The sequence below is a fragment of the Ascaphus truei genome, chromosome 2, assembly GCF_040206685.1.
Source record: "Ascaphus truei isolate aAscTru1 chromosome 2, aAscTru1.hap1, whole genome shotgun sequence".
Lineage (NCBI taxonomy): Eukaryota > Metazoa > Chordata > Amphibia > Anura > Ascaphidae > Ascaphus > Ascaphus truei.
In genome coordinates, this window is record NC_134484.1 from 321,201,609 (window position 1) to 321,229,466 (window position 27,858).

Below are 27,858 nucleotides of genomic sequence, written 5' to 3' on the forward strand. Positions count from 1 at the left end.
TGAATCTAGATCAGTGAGTGAGAGCATTTCTATATCCCTGGCAACAATGAAATAGATTGTGGTTAAAAATTGAATTTCCAAATTGTAGCAATCACTACTCTTTCTTAACTAACTCTGATACACAGGATATAACATTTACATCAAATAACATTATCTTCTTAGTTAAAAGCACAGTTCCTATTTTAAGTGATGCATACTTAAATTAAAATGATGTATTTTATATTCGACTATTTTTTATTGGCATTGCAGGTGTATATATAATTTAAACTTTTACAAATATAATTACAGATGAATCAGTTTTGTGGAAGTAGATCTATATTTCAAACACTTATCGGGTTTGAGCCAAAAATAAATATCGATGGTATTCAATTTTAGTTCGCGACGTGCGCTGTGCGTGTAAGCACCGCCCCTCAATGGGGCTGGGCCCCGTACGCACCGTCACGCAGAAGGTGCAGCCGCGCCGTGCTATACGCCGCGCCGCGCCGCCAAGGTATACTATTTTTTTCTGGAAAGGAAAGTTAAAGCTGCAGTTCAGTCTTTTTTTTTATTTATTTATTTTTTTACTTCAATAGTTTCATGTGTGCAATCTCTAATTACCTAAAGAACTGTATAGCTGCAGGTCAATTCGTTCTCCATGTATTGATCAGCGAAATTTGGTGACATCATTAGAGCTGGCATATGTATTTCTTCTGCTTCTGTCACTCAGTGGAAGCTCATGAAATTCATGAGCACTCCTGCACTGACATGTGCTAGAGGGAGGGCAGTGCTGACAAAGGGGTGTGCCAGGGCTTGTGACAGGACATGAAGGGGCAGTGCCTTAGCAAATGGTTGTTAAAATAGAATACAAGAAAATTGGTCTTTCAAAGTTGTTTTTTTATAAACAGAAAATGCTAAAAGTATTTTTTCTTACTACAGAACTGATTTATTAAAAAAAAACACACATGCAGGATATTGAGTGAACTGCAGCTTTAATGGCACGTCCTCCAAACCGCACATTATGATCTTTCACAGATTTTGATTATTGTATTTGAAATGGAAACCCATTTTTTTCTGTGGCCCGGAGATAGTCTTCAACTTTATATGTATGATTATTTTTATTTTCCTGTTTTTATAGCACCAACCACTTATACAGCACTTTACAATTTGTACAACATTACAATACAAATATTATACAAGGAATATATTAATACAGATGGGAAAAGTGCATCAATACATAAATGTAACACTGGTGGCATGAAGCCCCTGCCTCGATAATCTTACAACTAATTGGCATGAAGGGAAACTAAGAGCGAGTAGGAGTACATTTAAATGCATTGGTTAGAGTATATAAGAGTATACTTTTGAATAGGTGAGTTTTTAAATGTGTTCTAGATGTAGGTGCGACGTGAGAAGGGTTGTAGGCATGAGAGAGCTGTAGTGATACAAGGGGTAGAGTGAAGAGAAAGATTGAAGCTGAAATGTAGGGACGGGCAGAGTACTGGAGAGCCTTAAAAGAGCAAAGAAGAATGTTGTCGTGAATGCAAAGTTTAATTGGGAGCAATCAGAGTTTCTGGAGCAAAAGAGCAGAGACTAATTGTGAAAAGAGCAAGGTTTTCCTTGCAGCAGCATTTTTAATAGATTAAGGAGTAGATGATGAAAAGCCAGTAAGGAGAAAGTTGCAGTAGTCCAAATGGGAGAGAATGAGTACATACATTAACATTTTAGTAGTTGAGAAACAGAAAAAAGCTTGTCTTTTATCAAAGTTATGGAGGGAGAAGATGTAGCCATAGCATTAAGATAAGTGGAAAGTTAAAGGGTAGTCAAACATGGAGATTTAGCAATGGACGTGGAGAAATGAACTCTACTGTAGTAGAGTTACTGACTATGATGGAAAACAGGATTTTGGTGGGATTATGAACAAACAGCTCAGTCTTAAAATATGGAGTTTGAGGCATCTATGTGCCATCCAGAATGAGTTTGCTATGAGACAGTTGGAAACCTGGGATTGTACTGTAGATGTGAGGTTGGGTGTGTATAGATATAGTTGTGTGCCAAATGAATAAATAAGGTCACCAATGGAGATTGTATAGAGAGAGAAGAGGTCCCAAAACTAAACATTGAGGTACACCAACAGATAAAACAAAGGAAGAAGAGACATATAGGAAAGATTAAAGAGAGGGCTTTGTCCCGAACACAAAGGGAATAGACAGTGTGAAGGAGAAGTGGATGTTCAACAGTATCAAGGGCTGCAGACAGGTCAAGATGAATGAGAAGAGAGTAGTGTCCATAGAATTGAGAAATGTAGAGGTTGTTTTCTACTGTGGTAGGTGCCGTTTAGGTAAAGTGAACAGTGCACATACCTGATTGGAGAGGGTCTAGGAGAGCATATGAGCTGGGGAAAGTAAGCATATGGGAAGATACAAGCTGTCTAGAAGTTTAGAGGGAAAAGGCAGGAGAGATACAACGCAATTGTTAGATAGATGTTGGGGGGAGGTCAAAGGTGGTGTTCTTGAGAATCGTTCTCATAACAGCATGTTTAAAGAAGGAAGGAAAGATACAAGAGGAGATGGAAGAGTTAAAAATGTGAGTGCAACCATTAGAGTGGGAGTGAGAGGTAAGAGGAGATGGAAAGGAATGGGATGAAGCTAGCAGGTAGTACCGAGGGAGAAGAATAACTGAGATATGTTCTACTCTGTTACAAGTGAGAAGGCATCTAGAGTAGATAAGGGGGGGGGAGAATAAGTGTAAATAAAGGCACATAGGGGATCTCTTATCTGATAAGAGCCCACCTTGTCTTTGAAAAAGCAAGCACGTGTTTTAAGGAGACAAGGAGTGAGACAGTTCATAGGAGTATTGATAAGAGTGGAGAAATAATTTTCCTTGTCTAGAAATAGTGCTGAGTTTAACAGAATTTGTACTGGAGGAAGTCAGCAAGAGTGCGAGATTTCCTCCATAGACGCTTAAATTAGCAAATTCTAGAGCATAGAAAGTGTTCATTGAGCCAGATTTGAGAGTTAGAGCAGCAAGAATGCCTTAGAAGAAGGGAAGCATGCTGGTCCAGGAAGCTGGAAATAATAAAGTTCTAGGTGGTGATTACTGTATGTATGTATATATATCTTTATTTATATAGCGTTATTAATGTGCATAGCGTTTCACAGCAGTAATACACATGGCATCTTAATATATAAAATCGAAAGGTTGGTACTAGCTGCGGTGAATCTGATTGGTCCTCAGCCTCTGGCCAATCAGATTGGTGGCTCTATGACGTCACCCGGCTCTATGACGTCACCCAACTCTCTCTCCCTCTCCCTCCCCCACACCGGCTCCCGGACGGAGGGGAAGCGCGGCGCGGCCCTCCTGCCCCAGCCGCCAACTCTCACCTCCCTCCCCGGCGGGGGGACAGGCAGTGGGCAGGCAGCCTCCGGAAGGACTCCCTTCCTCCTGCAGCTGCCAGCGGTAAGATGGCGGCCCAGAGAGGACAGGCGGGGGGTGGTATTCAGTCAGGAGAGAGGGGGGGGAGTTAGTCAGGAGAGAGGGTGGGGGAGAGAGGGAGTCAGGAGAGAAGGGGGAGAGGGAGTCAGGAGAGAGGGAGTCAGGAGAGAGGGGGGGAGGGAGTCAGGAGAGGGGGGGGAAGAGAGTGAGTCAGGAGAGAGGGGGGGAGGGAGTCAGGAGAGAGGGGGGGAGGGAGTCAGGAGAGAGGAGGGGGAGGGAGTCAGGAGAGGGGGGGGGGAGTCAGGAGAGAAGGGGGGGAAGCCTGAACAGCTGTGAAGAGGGGGGAAGGGAGTTGAGAGGGAGGATGGGGGAGGCAGAACATTACATCACGGGCAACGCCGGGTATATCACCTAGTAATCATATAAATAACAAATAATACAAATAACACATAATGGAAGAAGTGCATCATGCATAAAAGTGACATTTAGGAAAAGGAGTCCCTGCCCTGAAACGCTTACAATCTAATTGGTAATAGGAATAACGTACAGAGACAGTAGGAAGGTGTTATGGTAAGTGTGTCTGCAAGGGGCCAAGGTGGATGTATGAGGTGTAAAGGATCAGCCACAGAGCTACTCATATGCTTTGTTAAGGAGGTGGGTTTTAAGATGGGTCTTAAAGGTGGATAGAGAGGGTGCTAGTCAGATATTGATGGGAAAGATGTGTGGGGCAAACAGTGAGCAAGGTTTAACGCGGGAGAGGGCTTTAGACACAAAAGGGGTAGAGAGAAGACATCCTTGAGCAGAACGCAAGAGTCGGGATGTGCATAGCGAGAAATTTGGGCTGAGATGTAAGGAGGTGCAGAAGAGTGTAAAGCTTTAAAAGTGAGGAGAAGAATTGAGTGTGTGATCTGAGTGAACAGATTGTCGGGGTCAGTCAAGGATAGAGAAGGCAGCTAAGGAAGGATTCCAGAGCTTGGAGATTCATGGAATGGAAGTTTCTTGAATAGTGAGGGGAGACAGGAGGCGTAGTAGAATTTGGAGACAATTGTGTGGAGACCACACAAACATGCACATCTACACATGTGTATAGAAAATATCTTCTCCATCTGAAAAAAATGAATCATAAACCCAACAATTTCATTCACAATCCTACTGACCCACTCACCTATAGAGATGTAGCAAGAGTTAATGTCTCCAGAAACGCAGCTGAAAAAGCTTAAAGTCGTGACTCCGGATATGCGATTGCGCTGGGGGTAGTCATTATTTCTTGATCGAACCACCCACATCGATAATCCTCCAGCACCAGGGCAGCTGAGGTCGGGGTTCACAGCCTGCTCTAGTTCTGAAAACAGTAAGTCTTGCTACAAATTTTCCTTTGTAAACCAGACCAACTTACCCACCATATGCCTTACTGTATGTTCGCGTAAAATGGAAAATTGAAGACAAAGGCACATAAAACATGTCTTTGTTATATTTATTTAGAAGACACATTCAATACGTGAAATGCTCAGAGAATAAACACAATCTTTTAAAATATGCAATAATTAAAAAAATATGTGCAGGGATTGTTTTTAGATAGATCAAACACCAAAGCCTGATAATTACATGAGTGATTCATTCTGTATGAATGAAATACTGTATGGACCGTATTTACTAAGCAATCTTCTGCCACCTTACATGCCGTTCAAGTCACTGGGCTGTAAGACATCTTCTAGCACTCCAAAATGTGTCTTACGGTACAATTTAACTTAGTAAATATGGGTCCGAATTTTTCTGAACGGTTGCAAAGTCTTGACTTACCCATGCCTCGAGCTGGACCCCACCCCACATTCCCAATAACCCGCCTAGATACTTCTTGGGAGGAAAAACCGATCACAGCTTTTTTTTTTTATAACAAACCACTATTAATGCTGCAGTTCAGTCTTGTTTTTTTTAATTAATTTTTTTACTTCAATAGTTTCATGTGGGCAATCTCTACTTACCTAAAGAACTGTATAGCTGCAGGTCAATTCGTTCTCCATGTATTGATCAGCGAAATTTGGTGACATAATTAGTGAAGGGATATATTTTCTTCTGCTTCTGTCACTCAGTGGAAGCTCATGAATATTCATGAGCACTCCTGTACTGACATGTGCTAGAGGGAGGGCAGGGCTGACAAAGGGGTGTGCCAGGGCTTGTGACAGGACATGAAGGGGCAGTGCCTTAGTAAATGGCTGTTAAAATAGAATACAAGACAATTGGTCTTTCAAAGTTGTTTTTTTAAAAACATAAAATGCTAAAAGTATTTTTTCTTAAGACAGAACTGATTTATTAAAAAAAAACACACATGCCATTTTTTCTCTGTGTGTTGACTCCTTTTGACAAACTGTTGTTGCGCAGTTGATGTGTGCCGCCCCTTGACTCGAGCGTCTAGTAGTCAGTTCATTCACTCAATTGGTTCAGGGGTTGAGCCAATCAGATTGTAGACCGGCGATTTTGCGCCATTAGAATTACATGACACAGATCAGCTGGAGGCGGGGGGACTCCTATATCAGCATCCGCAGACGCAGTCTGTAAAATATTCTCTTTGATAAAGGGCGACGACCCGAAACGCATAAGAGTTTTTTTATCTATCCCATACCATGATGTCTACCATGGATTAAAGGATTTTTATTCATACATCGGTGTCTAGCCCCCTTCTTCCGTTGCTGTGCTCCGTTACCTTCCCTTGAAGAATTTTCTCCTGCTCTACTACAAACGTGACGCACGCCAAGGATTCACCAGCTCTCAAACCATGAGTACCCCATTCGGTTCACTACGGTCTGGGTGTTCTATACCATTAGTGTCTTTCTCCAGGGGGACGTGCATTACTGTTAACTAGGTAGTCAGATATTTATTACTGACCCTACCTATCTATACAGGTCCCCCACACATTTAGGAGGCAATTATATAGACACGGATCACATATGAGTCAAGAGAGTGGTTTGTCCCTGCTATTCTGATGTATATTGGAGATTTCATTATACCTATGCTAATAGTGACGCCATATAGCTGAGCACGGAACTTTGGAACTCCGTTTCCTATTACCTATTAACTCATTATTAAAAGTTACGTTAAGAGTATCTTACACAGAGCTGAAAACTGTTGGGAGTGCCAAGTGTGCTGTTTTTCACTGCGCATCTGCAACTTTCACTGCATACAGTATTGTACCAGACCCCAACTACAACTGGCATACAGTCCAACTAAAACCTCAACACCAATCTGCTTCACTTATACCAGTGTCGCCACCAAATATCTATCCTGCTACTTAACCACAAGACCTACTCTCTGCACTCCACTAGAACATGACTATACTTGTCTCCCCTGTCTATCACCAACAACCATCATAACTACTCCACTATCACTATAAGGAAGATCAGTTCTCTTGTTTACCTACAGTAAAAAATAAAGCACAAAATAAGGATTATTATTAGTTGTCGTTTATTTGTATAGTGCCAACATATTCCACAGAATAATGTGGGAGTGAAGAAAATAACATTGTGTGATAAGAGTACTTATACTGTGTGTGTGTATATATATATATATATATATATATATATATATATATATATATATATATATAATTTGGAAAAAGACAAATGAAGTATTAAAAATATTTACATACACACACACATACTTAAGAGAAGGCTGAACTATCTGTACTGAGAGTCCTAAAGAAGGGGTCCATGCTAGATGAAAAAAGAGTATCTAACAGGAAAAAGAAAACCGAAGTATTCAAAATATCATCACCGGATAACGTATGAGCAAAATAAAGGGTTTTTATTGACCCATAACACATGGTTACCCTATGTTACTTTTGCGACCAAAACTTCGTGTAACCATGTGTATACTGCACTTTCAAAACATATATATGTTAAAATATTTGTGCATGTACATATACAAATGTAACCAATGGTACACGTCAAAGCTGTAGCGTAATTTAACGTAAGTCCTACAGTAATGCCAAGTTAGGTCAAAGCTGAACTTGAAACACTCTCCCAAATATCTGAAGCCGCCATCGTGCAATACATACTCCTCTTTGTGGCCATTAGAACTAGTGGGTCAGTTTGTATAGCACCACATAAATCACAGACGCACCGCCATGTTTGCCATTGTCCGGGATTTGAGCCTTGCCCCGGCACTGATGTTTGATGGGAGCCTTGTGGTCAGACCCTCTTCTTCTGCCGGGCCCACATGGCCCTACTGATGGCAGCCCTAATAGCTCCTATACCCACTACCCCACTTGACATAAAATTAGAGTTGAAAAAAAGGATGGCATTTCCCCTCTTCCAAGATGAACAGAAGGCAATTTCCCTCTAGTGAACAGTCACATTGATGTAATTAGGACCACAGACCTTGAAAACAGACAGTTGTCCAGTATCACAGCAATGCTGGCTGGCACCAGGAAACCTATCAAATAATACCCACAAACTAAGTACAAATACAAACATCTGACTATTGCTTTTGGACCAGGGGCATTATATTGTGATTTAAAAACACACGTCAACCACATAGAGTATTACTTATACTGTAAGTGCTTGAAAAAAAAGTAACACAATGCAAGCACATTCACTGCATACTTACAGATGTTGGTTGTATCTGTCTGATCTGACACACAATACCATATAGGTGTAACCACCATACTGTATACCATACTGTATAACATATCCAGCGATAGTGTTGCTTAGAAAATGTATTTGTAGCAGGGTTCCCCCTGGGCCCCCTTACCTCCGCTTAGCGGGGGGACCCTTGTGCAGTACCGGGGAGCTGCAGGGGCGATCGCGTTGCCGGGGGCTACCGGCGGCATCTACAGCCAGGCGCCGCCATCTTTAAAGCGTTCACGCATGTGCAGCAGAGTTGCGGTGGCCATTAACGAGTTTGCAGATGGGCAGAGGTGGCGCTCCGTAGCGCACGGACATCCCCAGTCAGTGCATGCACAGACAGAGCCTGTGGCAGCCATTACAAACTTGCATTACGATCGTGCACGTGGCCTCAATGTAAAAGTGGCCATTATAACTAGTGGGTCAGTTTGTATATCACCACATAAATGCAAAGGACTACAACTCCCAGCAGCCTCTGGGGACTGCCCTATGATCCCTGTCACATGCAGCCAGACAGCTAATAGGGCTTGCAGTTTCTCCTGCTGGAGAAAGATACATTGTTGTGTGCAGAGAGACAGGAATGAGTCAGAGCTGGGAGCAGGTTAGGGAAGGGTGTGTGCAGAGAGCAGTAGCCCCTGCATACCATGCCAGGTTACGCCCCTAGGCCCCAGATAGGCCCTGAGACATAACCCAGATTGTGGTTGCTACAGGGACAGGCCCTAGGTAGGGACCCTGCCCCTTTAGTTATTTGCTGAGTTCAGGGACACAGTTCACCTGCTGTGCATCCCTGATTATCGTGTCTGGACACAGACATTGCTCAAAATAGATACTATATTCCTGGTGGGATTGTCTGGCGGGACGCCACCCCACGCGTCAAGAGTGGAAGCATCGTGGATCATGCTTTCGGATCCATCAGCCAAGTACAGCATCTGCGTGCCCGGGTTTGGACACACCTGGCAGGTACCATCAAGTCACCAAGTGCACCAACTACACACCTCATATTAGTGGGCAGCGCTGTTCCACACTAGGGTGGGGTTGTGGGACTTTTGAGACACTTGGGTGGATGGTGGTTGTGTTGAGGCCCAGTGAGGCCAGGTTAAGGGTGACACTGCTGTGTTGCTGTTGTTGATGTATTGTGATGTGTTATAATTTAGTGCATGGTGTTAGTATTTACTATATGTGGTTCCTGTGTCAGGGGTTATTCTACACAACAGAATCCCTGCGCAGGTGGAGGCGCTGTAAGCAGTACGTTCCAGGATACACCCCAGGCTCCCAGTGGCAGAGGTTCAGGCCTCCTGTGAGTCTAACAGGAAACGCACCACACCTGGTAACATATGTAGATTTCCCCATATGGTCCCTATCTGCGATTGGAGGAGGGGGGGGGGATATGTGTTACATATTTATACATTTATTTATTTATAAAATGTTTTACCAGGAAATAATACATTGAGAGTTACCTCTTATTTTCAAGAATGTCCTGGGCACAAAGTTATGATGACAAATACATTCTTACATGAAATGAACAGAGGTTACACATTCAATTTACAGACATTGCATGTATCATACTGTGCAGCTAGTTGATTTGAGAAGTTCTCTGCAAGTTGCTTACAACCTAGAAAACAGTTCGGAAGTGATTAAGGTCATGCAGGTTTGAAGTATCCCCTGGGCTGGTGTCAAAGCTCAATGCATCACTGCACATTAAATTTCCTTTTCATTATCACCTCTTTGACATTTAAAGGCCGTGTGCATGATGTATCTGTCATGTGGACATGTTTTATACATGCTTTGCAGCTGTATCCCAATTTCCGTTATTTGAAACCGTCTGCATGTTCAGGCTGACTAAGGATCGAATAATGAAGAACCTTCCTAAATGCTCTCAATATTTTCATCAATGCACATCACACATTTGCTCATTAATATGTGCAATTTGCACTTCATTCTATGTATACGATTCCCCTAGCACAGGAGTGCTTTTTTTGTTTGTTTCAATCTTTTTTATTGCAGGTTTGGAGACATACACAAATTATACTTTACAAGGGGAGAGTCAGAGTGAAACCGATACAACAGGTACAGGAAATATTGGTATAACATCAATGTTCACATTTAAGATATAAAATCAATATATGACTTGAGTATCTCCAAATCTATTGGTCGTTTTCATATTATTCCCTCCGTGACTTATTGTTGATCTACTAAACTGTAGTCTCTGGTGAGATTACAAAGTGGATAGAGAAGATAAGATGGAAAAAAGAAAGAGTGGAAGAAACAACTCACCAAAATATTTTAGGAAAAGCTTACTTCCCAATTATCTATGTAAATACAGTATTGGTGGAAATCACCAAAATTTGCCAAAACTTCACCAAGTTGTTTCTCCAACACATCTCTACTTATAGTATGGCTACTTATCAATACCTTTGTACTAGTTACGTTCTGTCTCCCATCTCCTATTCCTCATTGCTGTATATAACAAGGTACTCAAGTTGTTTATTATAATACTTTCAAAGTAGACGTTGTACTTACTTGAACCTAAAGCTCACCTCGGGGGTCTCCAACCTTTCAAGGAAGAAGAGTCATTTTTGAAACATTTTCTTTGGACAAACTATTTTGAGAGCCATCACACAGGCAGGAATATGATTGCATCTACACAAACACATACATGATACATATATGGTACACACACACAATTATAGGTATGTATAAGCATTAACCTACAACAAATGTAATTCAATCAGAATTAGGGAAAGGAAAAAATACATGGGGGAAAAAAATGAATCTCACAATAATAAGTCCATTTACTTCATATTTTCATTGTTATGCTGTGCAAAACAATATATAATTTCCACCCAATAAGCTTGGTCCAGCATATTTATTTACTCTCTCCCTCCTCTCACTTTCTCCCCCTTCACTCACTGTCTCCCTTCCTCACCACTCTCTCCTTTCCTCCCTACTCTCTCCATCCCTCCATATACTCCGACTCCCTTCCTCTCTCTTCTCTCAATCCCCTCACACACTCAATTCTTCCCCCACTCAATCTCTCATATTCAATAATCCCCAGGCACAATAACCCCCTCTCCCCAACACACGGGCACCTACTAACCCCCCTCCACCAATACACACACTCTAACCCTCCTCAATACACATATTGTACACACTAATCCCCCCTCCAAAAACACACACATCTTACATTGGGGGAGGCCTCCGGGTGCCGTGAAGATCCCACGAGGGGAAGTGGAATTTGTGCCCCACTTCCGTCACCAATGGGGGTGTTTGCCGCAGTGGAACTTTCACTGAAGGCCCCAAGGGGAGGGCTGGGGCCTGGCAGCCAAAAGAGGCCCAGGAAATTGTTCCAGGTCCCCCCCCCCCCCCCTCCCCCACTGTGATCGGCCCTGCACGGAAGTGCCGGATAACACCCCAAACTAAGCTGCCAGAAGTGGTTGAAAGAGGTTGCCAACCCCTGGCTTACTGTGATGTGTTAAAGAGACACTACATCCTTTCTGCTGGTAATACATCTACTTGTACAGTTTTACATTCTACTTTAGGGTATTTATCTAGGGGGTTTAACATTGTGTAGGTAATTAATAGTTGGTGTTTAACGGTTTATGAAAGGTCAAAAACATGTCTAACATATATCCCCCGTTCAAATTTGAACAACTTTATTCAGTTGGAGCTTACTGTATTTTTCTTCTTCAGAAATCAAGTTTCCTAATATTATAGATTGATTATTTATTTTTTTGCACCGATATACACGTTGCCTGGTAAGCTCATAGTGATACACTGTCAAACACATTTGCTTCTGTATACTGTATGCTATTTAGTAAATGGTTTTACAGTAGAGGTACAATTCTAGAATGTACAATACTAGTCAAACCCTCAGTATATTGGATACATCTTTGATGGCATCAGAACCCATGAACCGTAGATGGTGATACTTCAGGCAGCAAAATCACCTTTTCATGCATGCCACTTATTAGAAAATAGTTGACCTTCTAAAAACAAGGCTCTTGTCCAGCTTCCCAATTCATTTTCACGCAAATTAATTTTTTATCAATCTAAATATGCAGGGTCCAGACAACCCGACTCCTTGTTGCTTCCTCCCACTCTGCTAAGTTCTTAACTGTGGATCAGAGAAAAGGAGGAACCATCTGCAAATGTAGCCAAATGGTGTGGTCCTGGCAATGTGGGCTGAAGATGTGCACCCAGACCTTAGTTACCTATTGGAACAGCCTTGCTCTACAGTGGTTCTCCACAAGGACTAATTTCATAAACAAGATCATTCAAGTACTGTACAGTGTATCACTTTTGAGGTACTGTATGTGTGATGATCGTCTATAAACATACTTATTGGAAACGGATTCAGAAGAAGCCACTTGAAAGTCTTCAGCAGGAACATTTTAGGGTTCCCCAATCTAACACTTAATTCCACAAGAACTGGCGGAATAACAATACTAACTAGAATAATTCATAGAATTCAAATGAAGGAATAAGTTGATAAACGAAATATACATGTTCATATAAAAAAAAAAATAAGATGATGATTCTTAAAATTAATTTGGGGCTTGAGCTAATTGCTTATTTTGCTTTTACAGTACGTTAAATCACCAGTCAAATATTTAATTGGAAAGCTACCTATCAATAATTCTCTTTAGAAGAATGTATTGAAAACATAAACAAATGGCACGCATCAACCATATGGCCAAACACATCCTAATATTATATTATTGGATTGCATGAATAATGTGCTAATTAGTTCCGTAAAATTGGAAAAGACTAGATATTTATCAAATACAGTAAACTTATTTGTAAATTGTAAAAAAAAAATGTGCTATGTACTTTCATTAATTTGCAGAAGTTACCAAACAGAAAGGCACCATTAAACATTAGGATAAATAACTGTATCTAAAGAAAAAAAACAGCTACTGTGTTCACATATGCTCACTCAGCATGTTTACTTGTTAAATGTACAGTAACGCACTTTTTACCTTTGGATAAAAATTAGCCCAGTACGAAGTTCTGTATTGAAAATAGATGTGGGAATACTTGGTATAAAATGACACGTCCTTCTTTCTATTGATTAAGGACAGTTACAGTGATACTGAGGACAAGCCAATCTTCAAGATACTTCACAGGCCACACAGGTAGACTAATAACTAACATTTTCAAAGAAGGTTACATTTAAATGTTCAATACTAGGTTTATATTCATTGTTTATATGAATAGAAATATTAATAGTTTACATGAATACAGCTCAACCCCCTTATAACGCTGTGCTTGTGGCCCAAAGAATCACATTGCGTTATAAGCGGATCGCGTTAGATATAATGTACAATTGTATGCATTGTACAATATAGTATATAAGATACCAATAATCGTGTTGTAAAGTATTCATAAATCCGAAAATTGGGAGCCACGCTTGCATCGCGTTATAAGCGGATTCGCTTTGTAACGGATCGCGTTATAACGGGGTTGAGCTGTAGTAATATTCGTATTCTATGCTTTCTAACATTTTTCAATGTAACCAGAATTAGAAGTGTCTATAACTGTACAAGAAGGACGTATTTGTATGTGAAAGAAAGTCCTTCACGTTAGCAAAGACAAAATGTGAGAAGGGAATCTGGCTTGACAGTGTTGTTTTATCACACCTGACTGCAAGGCAGTACACAATTATTCTCACAGCAGTTGTATGACATCCAAACTAATTCCTGTATCTGGAATGCATAAAAAAAAAATTTGGGGGTTGGAACATAAACAGCGATAACAACAAATCATTAAGGAAATATTTGCACCACCACTTTAAATAGATTAAACTCATCCTTTAAAGAGAAAAATGGAGGTAGGAACTACAAACCTTATACATTAATTTCTATCATAGCGGAGCAGACAATGATTGCCGATATACAACCAAAAATGGCAAGGAAAATAGAATTCCCTACCTCACTACAGTTTGAGGATATGGGGAAATGTAGCTGGCTGAGGCCAAGATTATACTGCCTGCGCGACAGAGCAAGATGGAGCGCGAAGGAGCGCATAGCCTCGCGCACTCCTGCAGCCCCAGCGATCTGTGAACTTGGCTGCAAGAGATTGGAGAGGCGATGGGGAAGCGTGAGAGAGGCGTGGCTGATGCGTCATGAAGCTGGTTCACCCTCATTGGCTGAACTGCTCACGTGACGTGGACGTCACAGGGCCGCGCTTTGTCGTGTGCTCACGTGCGGATAGCGACAGCCTCATAGGCACTAGGCAATGTGTGCTTGTCGTGCGCGCAAGCACAATTGCACTAACTATAAGCTCAGCCTAAGGTGGAAGGCTCTGTTCTCTGCTTCATCATGTTAACTTTACTATAATCCATCACAATTTTGCTTTACTATTAAATGCATTATTATTTCAGATGTCAAAGTTTAGCATTTGATTCAAAAAGTGGTCGTCAGCCAAATGAATAGAACAAGCACCAACCATCACATTAATATTATAATACAATTATTATTCTTCCATAAATAACTTAGTCTGTTTGTCTAGTCTAATCTATCCTATAGTGAGATGCAGACACCAAAACCATCGAGGATACAATTATTGTTTGTTTTTATATGCACCTGCAAAACATCCTTATTAAGATACAACAGCAACAAAAAAACAAGTGTGGGATCGGTCAAACCTGATAGATGTTTTCGGTATAGCATCCGGACTGTCCACCTGTGGCAACTCATCTGCTAAAATCTCTTCCGGACTTCGAGGGTCAGCGACGATGGCCGGCTTCTGCTTTTCTTTGAGATTCAGCCCACTAATGATGGTGTTCCACAGGCTGTTCTGAGATTTGGACCCTGCAATGAAACCAAACAATCATTTTCCGCTTCGGTTTCAAAAGCTGTCAAAGTAGTTTGCCTTCTATTTGTCCTAGTAATACGGCAGGCATCAGCTTATGGGGTGTCCGTGTTCAAATGGACATGAACAGAAGATGACACTTGTCTACTCATTTGCATGTCATTTCCCAGAATCCCTAGGTGCAGTGGAAGCACAGTATGCTAAGGCTGCGATTACACCAGATGCCACTGAGCGGCAGCACGATCTGGTGACGTCATCCTCATGCTGCCGCTGAGCGGCATCTTGATCACACAAAGGAGACAGGAGAGGAGAGAAGCAGAGGAGACAGGGTGGCGTGGTTGTGTGTGGTTCTCCCTCATTGGCTGAACCGCTCATGTGACGTGGCCGTCGCCTGCCAAGAAAATTCCTCTGTCTCCTCTCCAGTCTGCCGCCCTGCAGCTCCAGGCGGTGCGCACGTAGCTCGAGGTATGTTTACCTCTATTGGATTGGTGTATTTTGTTTTTGTGCATTTTTTGGTATAATCAAGAGAAAAGCAGGGTTTCAGACCTGTCTGAGACATGTGAATGTGCTCACAAGTGATTGTTTTATTTGCTATTTCTCCTAGGAAAAACTCGAAGGCAGGAAAGTAATTTAATAAAAAATTAGACAGAAACATGAATTCAAATTATTCATATTTTTCCTTTTATATCAATGACAATATACACAGTGCTGTACATAGAAGTTACAGCCACGATTGGGGTAGTTTACTAAAGTCTCTGGCTGCAGAACTGGAGGAAAACCAGTGCAAACAATTTGCACCAGATACAAAAGAGGAGGGGGAAACCATTGCTTTCAATGGGATTCTTTTTCTCTGATAAATACGATGCTGTTTTTGTGCACTGGTTTTGCCTCAGTTGTAAAGCCAGAAGACTTTACTAAATAGACTCTATCGCGTCCTGAAAAGATTACAATCTCATTTTAGTACCTAGGAAAGGCACAGGGAGAGAAAGTGACTGGTCCAGGGTCACAGGGAGAGCTGCTGTTGGGATTTTAACAGGTTGAATCCTCTTCAGAGCCATTGTTCTTGCCGCTAAGCTACTTCACCCCCTATACTTAAGTTCACCATATACTTAAGCCTTTTTGCGATGTTACTACAATATGTGCTTTCTAGTAACTAACCTCAATTTATCCCCAACTCTTCCACTGGCAGCATGTGGGCCAAATCAGGCCCACAAAGGGCATTGATGTGACCTTTGGACTCTCTGTCCCTTGTCATTTCCTTTCAGTTACTTGCGCATCTGTGCAATTTCCCCATTAAGACTCACTTGTAATTTAAGGTAATAGAAATGTATATAGTCCGGGCCTGACAGAGATGGGTGGAACAATCCAAATCAATTTTCCCGAAATTTCCCTGATGTTTTAGGCCAATTACACTCCCCCCCCCCCTCCAAAAACCGCTCACAGTCAGAGCTGGTTGCTAGGAATCCGGACTCGGACTCCAAAGCCGTTTAAAAAAAAAAATATCTTTGAAGCATGGGGCCTCCGGAGTGGAACCACGTAACTTTCTGCTCCAGGGCCTCCTGCTTCCTGAGATACTTACCTCCATAGGGGGTGCCTTTATCTCTCTGCTGTTTAAATGTCCCAGTCACGTGGGTCAAAAGGAAGCCGTGACCGGGACACAAACTGCTGGCACCTACCGAGGTGTGTATGTCGGGAAGCAGGGGGTCCCAGGAGTTTAAATGAATGTGGTTCATCTCCAGAGCCCCCCTGCTTCAAACTTATTTTATATATGTAACCCTGTTTCCCCCACACAATCTCACTTAGGATCTATCTCTGGGAAACTCTCTCTGGTTACAGGGCTTAGTGTGGTGCAAACTTGCTGGTAACAGGGGGCCCTGGGTCTCCCGCATGGTATTGTAGGGGAATGACAGGACAGGCTTCTGGTGTCTTGCCCGAATAGTACTCACAGGTGCAGCGCCCCCATCTTGTGCAGCCCCCAGGTGTATGGGGAGAAGTCTCTGCAGAATAATCTCTTCCCTCTTTCCCCTCCTCCCAATAGACTTCACTCTCAGGCAGGAGGTATAATAAAACACAGGATTCTTTATTGTCTTTCTGTATTCAGCAGCCAGTTGACTTGTAACTTGTAGGGTGTTCACCCTCAGGATGTCCCTGGATCCACTCCCAGCCAAAGGATACCAAGAGTGGTCCTTGCTCTTCCCTTATCCCCTGGTGGGATGAGGTAACGGTTTCCCACCACTCCCCTAAGGAGGGCCTCAAACTGCCAGAGCCTTGACAGCTTAATTTGGGTAAACCAGCCTCTATCACGGTAGAGGCAGACTGGCTAATACAGGAAGTACAGTGCATTAAGTACAGATCCAGTAAGCACCACCCCTTTGCCTCTAATTTCACACAAGGCCTGATGACACTACATTCTCTGACTCACTGCACTGCAAGGAGTGGGGAAAACCCATAATTACTCCTGGAAACCCTACCCTTACTAGGCTTTACTGCCAGGAGGAGAGCAGACCTATAGCCCAAAAAACAATCAGGGCTACACTCTCCCTCTGGTGGAATCCAATGGTCCCCACTTGGCCAAATTTGCTGGGCCATCCTGCAGGTGAACAACCTGTGCAAAACACAAAATGACATTTTGTTACTATACAGTGTCATACATTTGCAGGTTATACACCTACCCACCTTGGATGGTGAAACAACATAGGACTACTCCCAATATGTAGAATCCTTCCTAATAGTAATGTCGGATCAGGCTTCTTTACTTCTTGTCCATTATGGTCTATGACCCATACAAAGAACAATTGGAGAGAAGAAGGCGGTGCAGCTGCCAACGTCAGTGAAACAGACCGGGAATCCTCTGGATCAGCAAACTCTAAATTTATTGGCACATTTAAACAGCAAAAAATGTTCACTCTGACATATTTCGTGCGAGGGATCGCACTTTATCAAAGAGCATACAAAATATGATTGAGGAGGCCCATTCTCAGAGCGGTACACAATTTTATGCATGAATATGTTCCTCCCTACACTCCATACTCTCATTAAGGAACAGATCCTTTCCTCCGTTTGATAAGCAGTGCTGCTACTCTTTGACCTCAGATAGTCAATGACTGCGTCCCTGAGCCATACTGTATATCCATTTGGTCCTCAATCTCCTGCATAATTGGCTCTGGCACATAGGGGTACTCATACCCATGAGACTGGCGATAACGTGCCACGATAGCCCTGTCGGCTCTACTCAACTTAGTGAGCTTTTTGTTCCTCGCCTTGCCTGGCAGTACCCAGTATACAGGCTCCTCAGATGCCATCTCGTCGTAGAATATTGATGGTGTCACTAACTTTTGTGTAATCTCTCTCTATCGCCTAGTGAGTTCCTCAGCAACCGCCTTTTCAGATTATGTGCCTATGTCCCACCAATGATCTACTACCTCATTCTTGATTAGAATGAATCTTGTGCAATCCATACCCTTATCGTACCCCTCAAATAATGGTGCCCACCATTTATCACGGTGCTCGTATGAGGATGACACACACATAGACTCCTCAGACTCATCTTTGGAAGACACTCCATAAGTATCCCTATCTGTAGAATGTGAACCCCTGGCTTTACCCCTAGACACAAGTTTAAATACAGTGGGGTTGGGCACAGGTATTCTACTCACCCATGGTATCTCCCCATCGGACCCTTCTTCACTGGTCACTCAATCCCACCAGTCCATAGAAAGTGTGGGGGCCTTATCCTTCTTACCCCTACTAGGACCCGGTGGACAGGAACGTGACGGGGCAGTGGCTGTGGCAGTGGTGCTAGGGCAGGGATGAGTGAAGCACCAGAGTCCGGGACAGTGTCACTAAGTCGGGCTATGCCGCGACCATTAGGGGTCTTTTTACTGTCCCAAGCAGCACGCATCTGCATCCCTCGGCTGACTAGTGCATCTCGATATTTCTTCACCTCCTCGGCCGTTATACTGGAGCTCCTCTGGGAGGCGATGGCATGTCCCCGCTCAAAGCTCAGGGTCGACCCGGAAGTGACGTCATCTCCAGTCGTCGCTCCGGAGTCAGCGTACACCTCTCCGTCCCACGCCGGAAACGCGTCATCCACCGGAAGTGGTGGCGGAGGTTCTGCAGAGTCGCGGACACGTGAGTAGGCCTCAGAGCGATCTCTTTCTCCGGTCTCTTCAATCTTTACCTGGCGGGAGTAAGGTGGTGGTGGTTCCTCACCACTCCGCTGGCTCACGATACTCCGCTGGTCCTCAGGAGCAGTCTTGGGTCCCTTCTCCACAACACTGGGAGTCGCCACGGCCGTGGGATTTCAACGCGGCTCAGGCCACACCAGCGCCTGCTGTCTGGGAAGCTCTGGACTCATCCGTCTCTCCGTTAAGTGTTCTCGACAGGGCCTGACCGCTGGAATGGTTCACCGGCCGGCATATCACCACCGATGAGACTGTCCATCTCGTCGTCCGAAGAGGACGGCAAAGGCACTTCCGCAGGTGATCCACATCTGGTCTTCACACCGTCACTGGCTGGTATGGGTACGAAGCGGTCCCGTTCCGATACCCCATATTCTGGTGCTCCCCATTCCGTCAGGGTAAATCTTAACAACGCTGCCTCGGTCCCTACTGCAGGATCAGTATACGGAACCAGGTAAGCCATCAGAACACTTTGTAGGGCACACGGACTCAGGTTAGCAGCCACATCACCGCTGTCCACCTCCATGAGCATCGCTTGAGGTCCCTCAAATGGAGCTACCATAGTGGGAAACAGGTCTACCGGCCATAGATAGTATATGCCACACTGCGGGCATTTCGCAGTGGTACTTGGCGCTGCTCCAGGTAGTCTGCATTGCAGGCACAGACACCTTAGGAACTATCGACCATCGAGCTCAACAACCAGGGAGCCTCCTAGGAGTTGATAAGTAGTGACATTGCAATCACCCATCTCTTCTTTGGAGTTTGGGTTAATCACCTTGCTAGCTCGATAATTTACTCCTCTGTTCCCAGCTCTGCAAGACTGAGGGTGCGGAAGCTCACATCCGGCTCCTCCTTCAACTTGGGCAGAACGCTGTAATTGGCTCTCATCGTGCTCCCTCCCTCTGGCGGAGATTAGAAGAGGGGCACTCGGTATCTCTGCATGGGTGGACTCTCCTCCGACCAAGTCACAATACAGGGGGCTGTATTTTAGCCTCTTTGCATCACGCGGTGCACTATCAAGTATAGCAGCCGCCATTTTAGCTCCACATACGTCTTCAACCATCTTTCGTGAACCCACAGCTTTCACTATAACGCAAGTCTCACTGTTTAAAAGGGGATCCGCTCTCCTGTGAACACTGCACTCCATTTTAGCTTCTGCTCAGTGGTAATTCAGCATACTAAAGGCTAGGCAAAACGCTTTCTTATTGTACACTGCACACGATGACCGTCCATTTTAGCTTCTGCTCAGTGGCAATTCAGCATACTAAAGGCTAGGCAAAACGCTTTCTTATTGTACACTGCACACGATGACCGTCCAGTACAAATGATCTACACTACCGACACAGTTTATTGCACTGCGGCCAGTTCCGCAAGCCGGGAGATTTCCCGGCTTGCTAGTGGCCACCCCCCGGCGTGCCGCGCGGTCACGCGTCATCGGGAGCCTGCGCCCCCTGCACGCGCGTCCAGGGCTCCCCGAGGGAGCCCTGGTGTCCCGCGATGTGGGGGACGGCGGCAGGGGGTTCCGGGGGACCCGGCGGACCCGGCAGCGGGAGGGAGAGCGCCCCGATCGGAGGGCGCTCTTCCGCTGCTTTGGCGCGCGCCCGGCACCCTCCGGCGCGCGCCAGTTTACTGCTGCGGCCGAGAACGGGCAAATGCTCGAATAAACTTGGCCGCAGCAGTACAGTGTTAGTCTGGCTACTGGCTAGTAGTGCTTTTGGGGGTCTTCTCCCCCACGGCACTGGGCATCACCTCCTATTGGCATGCCAGTATCTCAGACCCTCTCCTGCTTTATGTGTAGCCGGATTTCCGGTAAAGAGCCGAAACCGGAAGTGACACGACTCCAGCCTCATACCACTGAAGGCTGGGGAACTGGACCATAAATGAAAAGAAAAAAAAATATATATATATAGTGTAATACAGTTTTATTAAAAAACACATACATGAGCAGTGAGCCCATTCAACTCACATGATCCCACAAGAACACAGGCAATTTGACCACTCTGGGTCCAGTAGATGTCTCGTTCGTGCCTCTCTGCAGTGGCTGTAGCAGGAAGCTAGAGGGTCCGTGTGATCCTACTCCGGAGCGAACAGTGTGTGACGTCACTTCCAATGGAATCCTCCGTCTCTGATTGTTCCAGTCTCACAGCAGCAATGCCAAGTAGCAGAGCAGACAGGCAGCACAGTGCTCTCGAACATGAAAGGAACCAGCCTACGCGTTTTAATCGGTACTCCGATCTTCATCAGGGGTGCAGCTTTAATGCTGCAACTCAACTATAATATCGAGCATTGGATCTTTAGGAGATGGTTTATCTAGGTATGTGGATTCATACTTACAACCACTGGTTCAGTCACTACCGTCTTAATAAAGAGACTCTTCTCAACTGCTCACAGCCACTCAAGATATCATTTGGTCTAATCCAAAAAGATATCATTTGGTCTAGTAAATATTTATGGATAACTCTAGACGTCACTTCACTTTACACCATTATAGATCACACATTAGGCATTCAGGCCATCACGTTGGTGAACGATGGGTACCTTTCCTGGTCTCCGGTCCAGACCAGGACAACCTGAAGATGGTGATCTGTCGAACCGCACTGTGAGCCCATGACATGGTCTCTCCAATCCTCTCGCAAAGGCGTCTGCCTCTGAGGGGGCTCCCGCTGGAGTGTGTCCCTATAAAGTGTCTAGTTGCCTATGATCTGGTCCCAGACCGCCATCACTGGTGCCTTAACTCAACACCTGTCACTACAAGGCTAAGGGGAGCGTCCCTATCTGGGGCCTTCCCTATAGCAGCCACAAACTAAAGTAAGTCGCGGCTTAGCTGGGATCTATGGGGGTATCTGGCCTAGTCCAGGAATGCACTGCTCACCGGACACTAACTTACCCCTTGCTGTCCCTGCTCCGACTGAATCATGGTCCCAACCACGCCAAATGTATCTATTTCTGAGCTCCGTGGCTTCCTTGCTCCCATTGGCTAACACAGCCCACGTGGTTGTGCAGCCCCTGGGGCTGCTGGGACATGTAGTCCCCTGCGGAGCCTTTTCCAAGATGGCCACCGCAATTTGTTAGCCTTCTGCACATGCACCGAGTCTCTATCGCGCATGCGCAATGTTACAAAATGGTGGTGCCATGTACTGTGTCCGCCGTGGAGCTCCGGATCTTAGGCTTACAGCCCGCCGACCTCCCGCAGCGCTACCGGCATATAGCACTAGCTTCCCCCTTCCCGTGCTCGCATTGGAGGTAAGGGGGCAAGGGGGACCTGGCTACATAACTATTGGTGCTCACAGACAGCGGGAATTCCTCATTTCTGAATAACAGGATGTTATAAATGCTTGTAAAATGTTGGAATATAATTGTTTTACATTTATCAAAATACAATAATCATGTGACCCTTCTGTTACAAACCTTTTTGTTATCTGGCCCCTTCAGAAAACTTGTTCCCTCCCGAGATACGTACCAGAAAAAGTTGCTGCCGGTGCTTCCTGGTATTAACATCACTGTGTGACGCAGGCCAATAGGAAGCCGCAAAGGAGGACATTGTGGCTTCCCATTGGACCGTTCAGTGCAGGAGATTGAAACCGCCATTTTGTTTTGGGTACTTTCCCCAGAAAGTATCTCGAAACCAGGGAGTCCCTGTAGCAGCAATTTATGCTGTTCAGCTCTGGAGACCCACTGCTTCCCACCCATGTAAATAAAGAGAGGAGTAAAAAAAAGGGCTACTGTAGGTTAAAAAAAAAGCAATGAGCTGGGCGGACGGTTTCTTTTCATTTTGGAGACCCTGTCATCAGCTTTGTCTATAGAACTACAGTAAAATGTTCCTACACTACACTGCCACCTTGTGGTTTTGTTACGTATTTTAAACTACTTGGCCTGATAATATTTACAGCAGCGAAATGTGAAACCTTATGTTTTTTTTCTATTTTTTTTTTTTTTTTTTTTTTAAATAAATCTGTTCTGTAGTATTATATAATAGTGACTTTTTTTTGTATTTTTTTTTTATTCAACTCAATGCTATTTTTATTTGTGTTTGTGTGGATATATGTTTGTGAATCCACACGTATTTGTAACCCTTTTCAGGTATAGGTGCTGATGTTTTCTCTTTTTGGATGTGTGCGCACTCGCACATGTACTTGCACTCAGGCAGGAGGTATAATAAAACACAGGATTCTTTATTGTCTTTCTGTATTCAGAGGCCAGTTGACTTGTAACTTGTAGGGTGTTCACCCTCAGGATGTCCCTGATTCACTCCCAGCCAAAGGGTACCAAGAGTGGTCCTTGCTCTTCCCTTATCCCCTGGTGGGATGAGGTAACGGTTTCCCACCGCTCCCCTAAGGAGGGCCTCAAACTGCCAGAGCCCTGACAGCTTAATTTGGGTAAACCAGCCTCTTTCACGGTAGAGGCGGACTGGCTAATACAGGAAGTACAGTGCATTAAGTACAGATCCAGTAAGCACCACGCCTTTGCCTCTAATTTCACACAAGGCCTGATGACACTACATTCTCTGACTCACTGCACTGCGTGGTGTCCCGTCCCCTTCTGCCCCGGGTGATAGGAGAAGGTAGGTGTTGAAGGGGTGAGGGGTTGTACATTTGCCTGTCTGGGCGGTGGGTGCAGGGGGAGGCAAGGAGCCACCTACATGGATCTCCTGCCTTTCCTCCCTCATTCCCTCCTTCTCCCCCAGTCACTCACATCCGTCACTGCTTCTGCTCTCCACTGTGTGTGTGTATCTGTGTGTGTGTATTTATGTGTGTGTATCTGTGTGTGTGTGTGTATATGTGTGTGTGTGTGTATCTGTGTGTGTGTGTGTGTATCTGTGTGTGTGTGTGTGTGTATCTGTGTGTGTATCTGTGTGTGTATCTGTGTGTGTGTACCTGTGTGTGTGTATCTGTGTGTGTATCTGTGTGTGTGTATTTGTGTGTATCAGTGACTGTGTGTGTGTATCAGTGACTGTGTGTGTATCAGTGACTGTGTGTGTGTCAGTGACTGTGTGTGTGTATCAATGACTGTGTGTGTGTGTGTGTGTATCAGTAACTGTGTGTGTGTGTATCAGTGACTGTGTGTGTGTATCAGTGACTGTGTGTGTGTGTGTGTGTGTATCAGTGACGGTGTGTGTATCAGTGAGAGTGTGTGTGTGTGTGTGTGTGTGTGTGTGTGTGTGTGTGTGTGTGTGTGTGTGTGTGTGTGTGTGTGTATGTATCAGTGACTGTGTATGTATCAGTGACTGTGTGTGTGTGTGTATCAGTGACTGTGTGTGTGTGTATCAGTGACTGTGTGTGTATCAGTGACTGTGTGTGTGTGTATCAGTGACTGTGTGTGTGTGTGTATCAGTGTCTGTGTGTGTATCAGTGACTGTGTGTGTGTGTGTGTGTGTATCAGTGACTGTGTGTGTATCAGTGACTGTGTGTGTGTGTGTGTGTGTGTGTGTGTGTGTGTGTGTGTGTGTGTGTGTGTGTGTGTGTGTGTGTGTGTGTGTGTGTGTGTGTGTGTGTGTGTGTGTGTATCAGTGACTGTGTGTGTGTGTGTGTGTGTGTGTGTGTGTGTGTGTGTGTGTGTGTGTGTGTGTGTGTGTGTGTGTGTGTGTGTGTGTGTATATCAGTGAGAGTCTGGGAGAGTGTGTCTGAGAGTCTGGGAGAGTGTCTGAGAGTGTGGGAGGGTCTGGGAGAGTGTGTGTCTGAGAGTGTGGGAGAGTCTGGGAGAGTGTGTGTCTGAGAGTGTGGGAGTCTGGGAGAGTGTGTGTGAGAGTGTGGGAGAGTGTGGGAGAGTGTGTGGGAGAGAGTGTGTCTGAGAGAGTGAGAGAGAGTGTGTCTGAGAGAGTGAGAGTGTGTCAGAGAGTGAGTGAGAGAGTGTGTGTCTGAGAGAGTGAGTGTGCCTGAGAGAGTAAGAGAGAGTGTGTCTGAGAGAATGTGTGTCTGAGAGAATGTGTGTCTGAGAGAGTATGTCTGAGAGAGTGAGAGAGAGTGTGTCTGAGAGAGTGAGAGAGTGTGTGTCTGAGATAGTGTATCTGAGAGTGAGAGAGAGAGTGTGTCTGAGAGAGTGTGTCAGAGTGAGAGAGTGTGTCCGAGAGAGTGAGAGTGTGTCTGAGAGAGTGTGTCTTTGAGTGTGTCTGAGAGAGTGAGAGAGAGTGTGTCTGAGAGAGTGTGTCTGAGAGTGAGTGTGTCTGAGAGTGAGAAAGTGAGTGAGAGAGTGAGTGAGAGGGAGTGAGTGAGTGAGTGAGTGAGAGAGAGTGTGTCAGAGAGTGAGAGTGTGTGTCTGAGAGAGTGTGTGTCTGAGAGAGGGTGAGAGTGTGTCTGAGAGAGTGAGAGAGTGTGTCTGAGAGTGATAGAGTGTGTGTCTGAGAGTGAGTGAGAGAGAGAGTGTGTGTGTATGTCTGAGAGAGGGTGAGAGTGTATCTTAGAGAGGGTGATAGTGTGTCTGAGAGAGTGTGTGTGTCTGAGAGTGTGTGTCTGAGAGTGTGTGTCTGAGTGTGTGTCTGAGAGTGTGTGTCTGAGAGAGTGTGTGTCTGAGAGAGTGTGTGTCTGAGAGAGTGTGTGTCTGAGAGAGTGTGTCTGAGAGAGTGTGTGTCTGAGAGAGTGTGTCTGAGAGAGTGAGAGAGTGTCAGAGAGAGTGTGTGTCTGAGAGAGTGAGAGTGTGTGTCTGAGAGAGAGAGTGAGGTATGAGAGAGTGAGGTATGAGAGAGTGAGGTCTGAGAGAGTGAGGTCTGAGAGAGTGGGGTCTGAGAGAGTGAGGTCTGAGAGAATGAGGTCTGAGAGAGTGTATGTCTGTGAGAGAGTGTGCCTGAGAGAGTGAGTGAGAGTGTGTCAGAGAGTGAGAGCGAGTGTGTCTGAGTGTGTGTTTGACAGAGTGAGAGAGAGAGTGTGTCTGAGAGAGTGAGTGAGTGAGAGAGAGTGTGTCTGAGAGTGAGAGAGAGTGTGTCTGAGAGTGAGAGAGAGTGTGTCCGATAGTGAGAGTGTGTCTGAGAGAGTGAGTGAGAGAGAGTGTGTCTGAGAGAGTGAGTGAGAGAGTGTGTCTGAGAGAGTGAGTGAGAGAGAGTGTGTCTGAGAGAGTGAGTGAGAGAGTGTCTCTGAGAGAGTGAGAGAGAGTGTGTGTCTGAGAGAGTGTGTCTGAGAGAGTGTGGTCTGAGAGAGTGTGTGTCTGTGAGAGAGAGTGTGTCTGAGAGAGTGAGTGAGAGAGAGTGTGTCTGAGAGAGTGTGGTCTGAGAGAATGTGTGTCTGTGAGAGAGTGTGTCTGAGAGAGTGAGTGAAAGAGTATGTCTGAGAGTGAGAGAGTCTGAGAGAGTGAGAGTAAAAGAGTGTGTGTGAGAGAGTGAGAGAGAGTGTGTCTGAGAGAGTGAGAGAGAGTGTGTCTGAGAGAGTGAGAGAGTGTCTGAGAGTGAGAGAGTGTGTCTGAGAGTGAGAGAGTGTGTCTGAGAGTGTGAGCATGTGTCTGAGAGAGTGAGAGTCTGAGTGAGAGTCTGAGAGAGTGAAAGGGAGAGAGTGTGTGTGAGAGAGTGAGAGAGTGTCTGAGAAAGTGTGTGTCTGAGAGAGTGTGTGTCTGAGAGAGTGAGAGAGAGAGAGTGTGTCTGAGAGAGTGAGAGAGTGTGTGCCTGAGAGACACCAACTGCGCACTGCAACTGTTAGGTATGTATATACAACTTTGTTTTTACTTTGGGCGCGCGGAAAAATCCTGATCGCCTTGGGGAGCCTTGAAAAAATCCTGATCGCCTTGGGGAGCCTTGAAAAAATCCTGATCGCCTTGGGGAGCCTTGAACCGAAAAAGTTTGGGAACCACTGCGCTAAGGTGATTAGGGGTTAGGGGCCATTAGATTGTATTTTTTATGTAAGCTTTCTGGCGATAGAGGACATGGCCCTAAAGTATGCTGATGAGGACACCCTTCATATTGGCAGGGGTAAGTAGAACGGTTTTTATTTACTTTATTTATGCTGGCTGGCTAATGTTGTGTTTAATAATGGGCAAATAATCTATTATCCATATCTGGATAATAGTTATTTTGCCCATTACTGTACTGTACAGTATGTTTTTTTGGGGGGGGGAGATGTATTTATTGAAATGTAGGCCATGTTTATTTGTTTTGATAAAGGACCCCTATGGTCCGAAACGCATAGGAGTTTTTTTGTTTCACCCTATTGGAGTTATGTTTGTTGAGTGTTACTGAATAAATAGATTTTTATATTTTACCACCACCTGACAACCTGTGGGGACAACCTGTGGACCCCCAGACACCCACAGGGACCACTTGGAGGACCACGGAGCCTAGCGGGGACCACCGGATGGCCCCCAGATACCCGTGGGAACTGCCCGGGGTGCACTGTGGGGCCTGCGGACAACCGTGGGAAACACCCAGGGACCCCCGCCGGCCTGTGGTATTAATCCTGTGTGTAAAAAAATAAATCATAGTTTTATGTGGGGGCACATGGGGGTGGGTAGGTTGTGAATTGTTCTTTATTAGATATTGTAATTTTATTGAGGGCCTAATAGGTGGGTAGAAGGGTTGTTGTGTGTTTATTGTGTGTAGCGGTGGTGGGTGAAGGGGGTTTTAGCCCCAAGGATGGGTGTTTAGGCCTACCGGGTGGTAGCAGGAGGGGTTAACCCCTTCATTAAGTTAGCGGTATTAAGTGCTAAGGTAATGAAGGGGTTAAGGCCACCCACAAGCGCCCGCAAGGCCTAAACACCCACCAAGAGCCAAATACCACCTTCACCCACCCCACACCCACAATAAGCATGGCACTGGTGGTTAACCCCTTCATTGCCTTAGCGGTTAGCTGCTAAGGTAATGAAGTTGCCTGTAAATGCTTTTTTTATGCATGGGATTGATGCCGGGGGTCTCCGGTGCT

General features: G+C 44.9%; 1 protein-coding gene across 4 annotated transcripts in view; it reads right to left on the minus strand.

Moving 5' to 3' along the window:
- PDE1C (phosphodiesterase 1C) overlaps window positions 1–27,858 on the minus strand; it is a 1,267,836-nt gene that overhangs the window by 850,394 nt on the left and 389,584 nt on the right. For all 4 annotated transcript variants that reach the window (XM_075586551.1, XM_075586550.1, XM_075586552.1 and 1 more), the window contains exon 3: window positions 14,677–14,842. In XM_075586551.1, coding sequence (XP_075442666.1) covers window positions 14,677–14,842 — 166 coding nt within the window. The remainder of the gene's footprint in view (window positions 1–14,676; window positions 14,843–27,858) is intronic.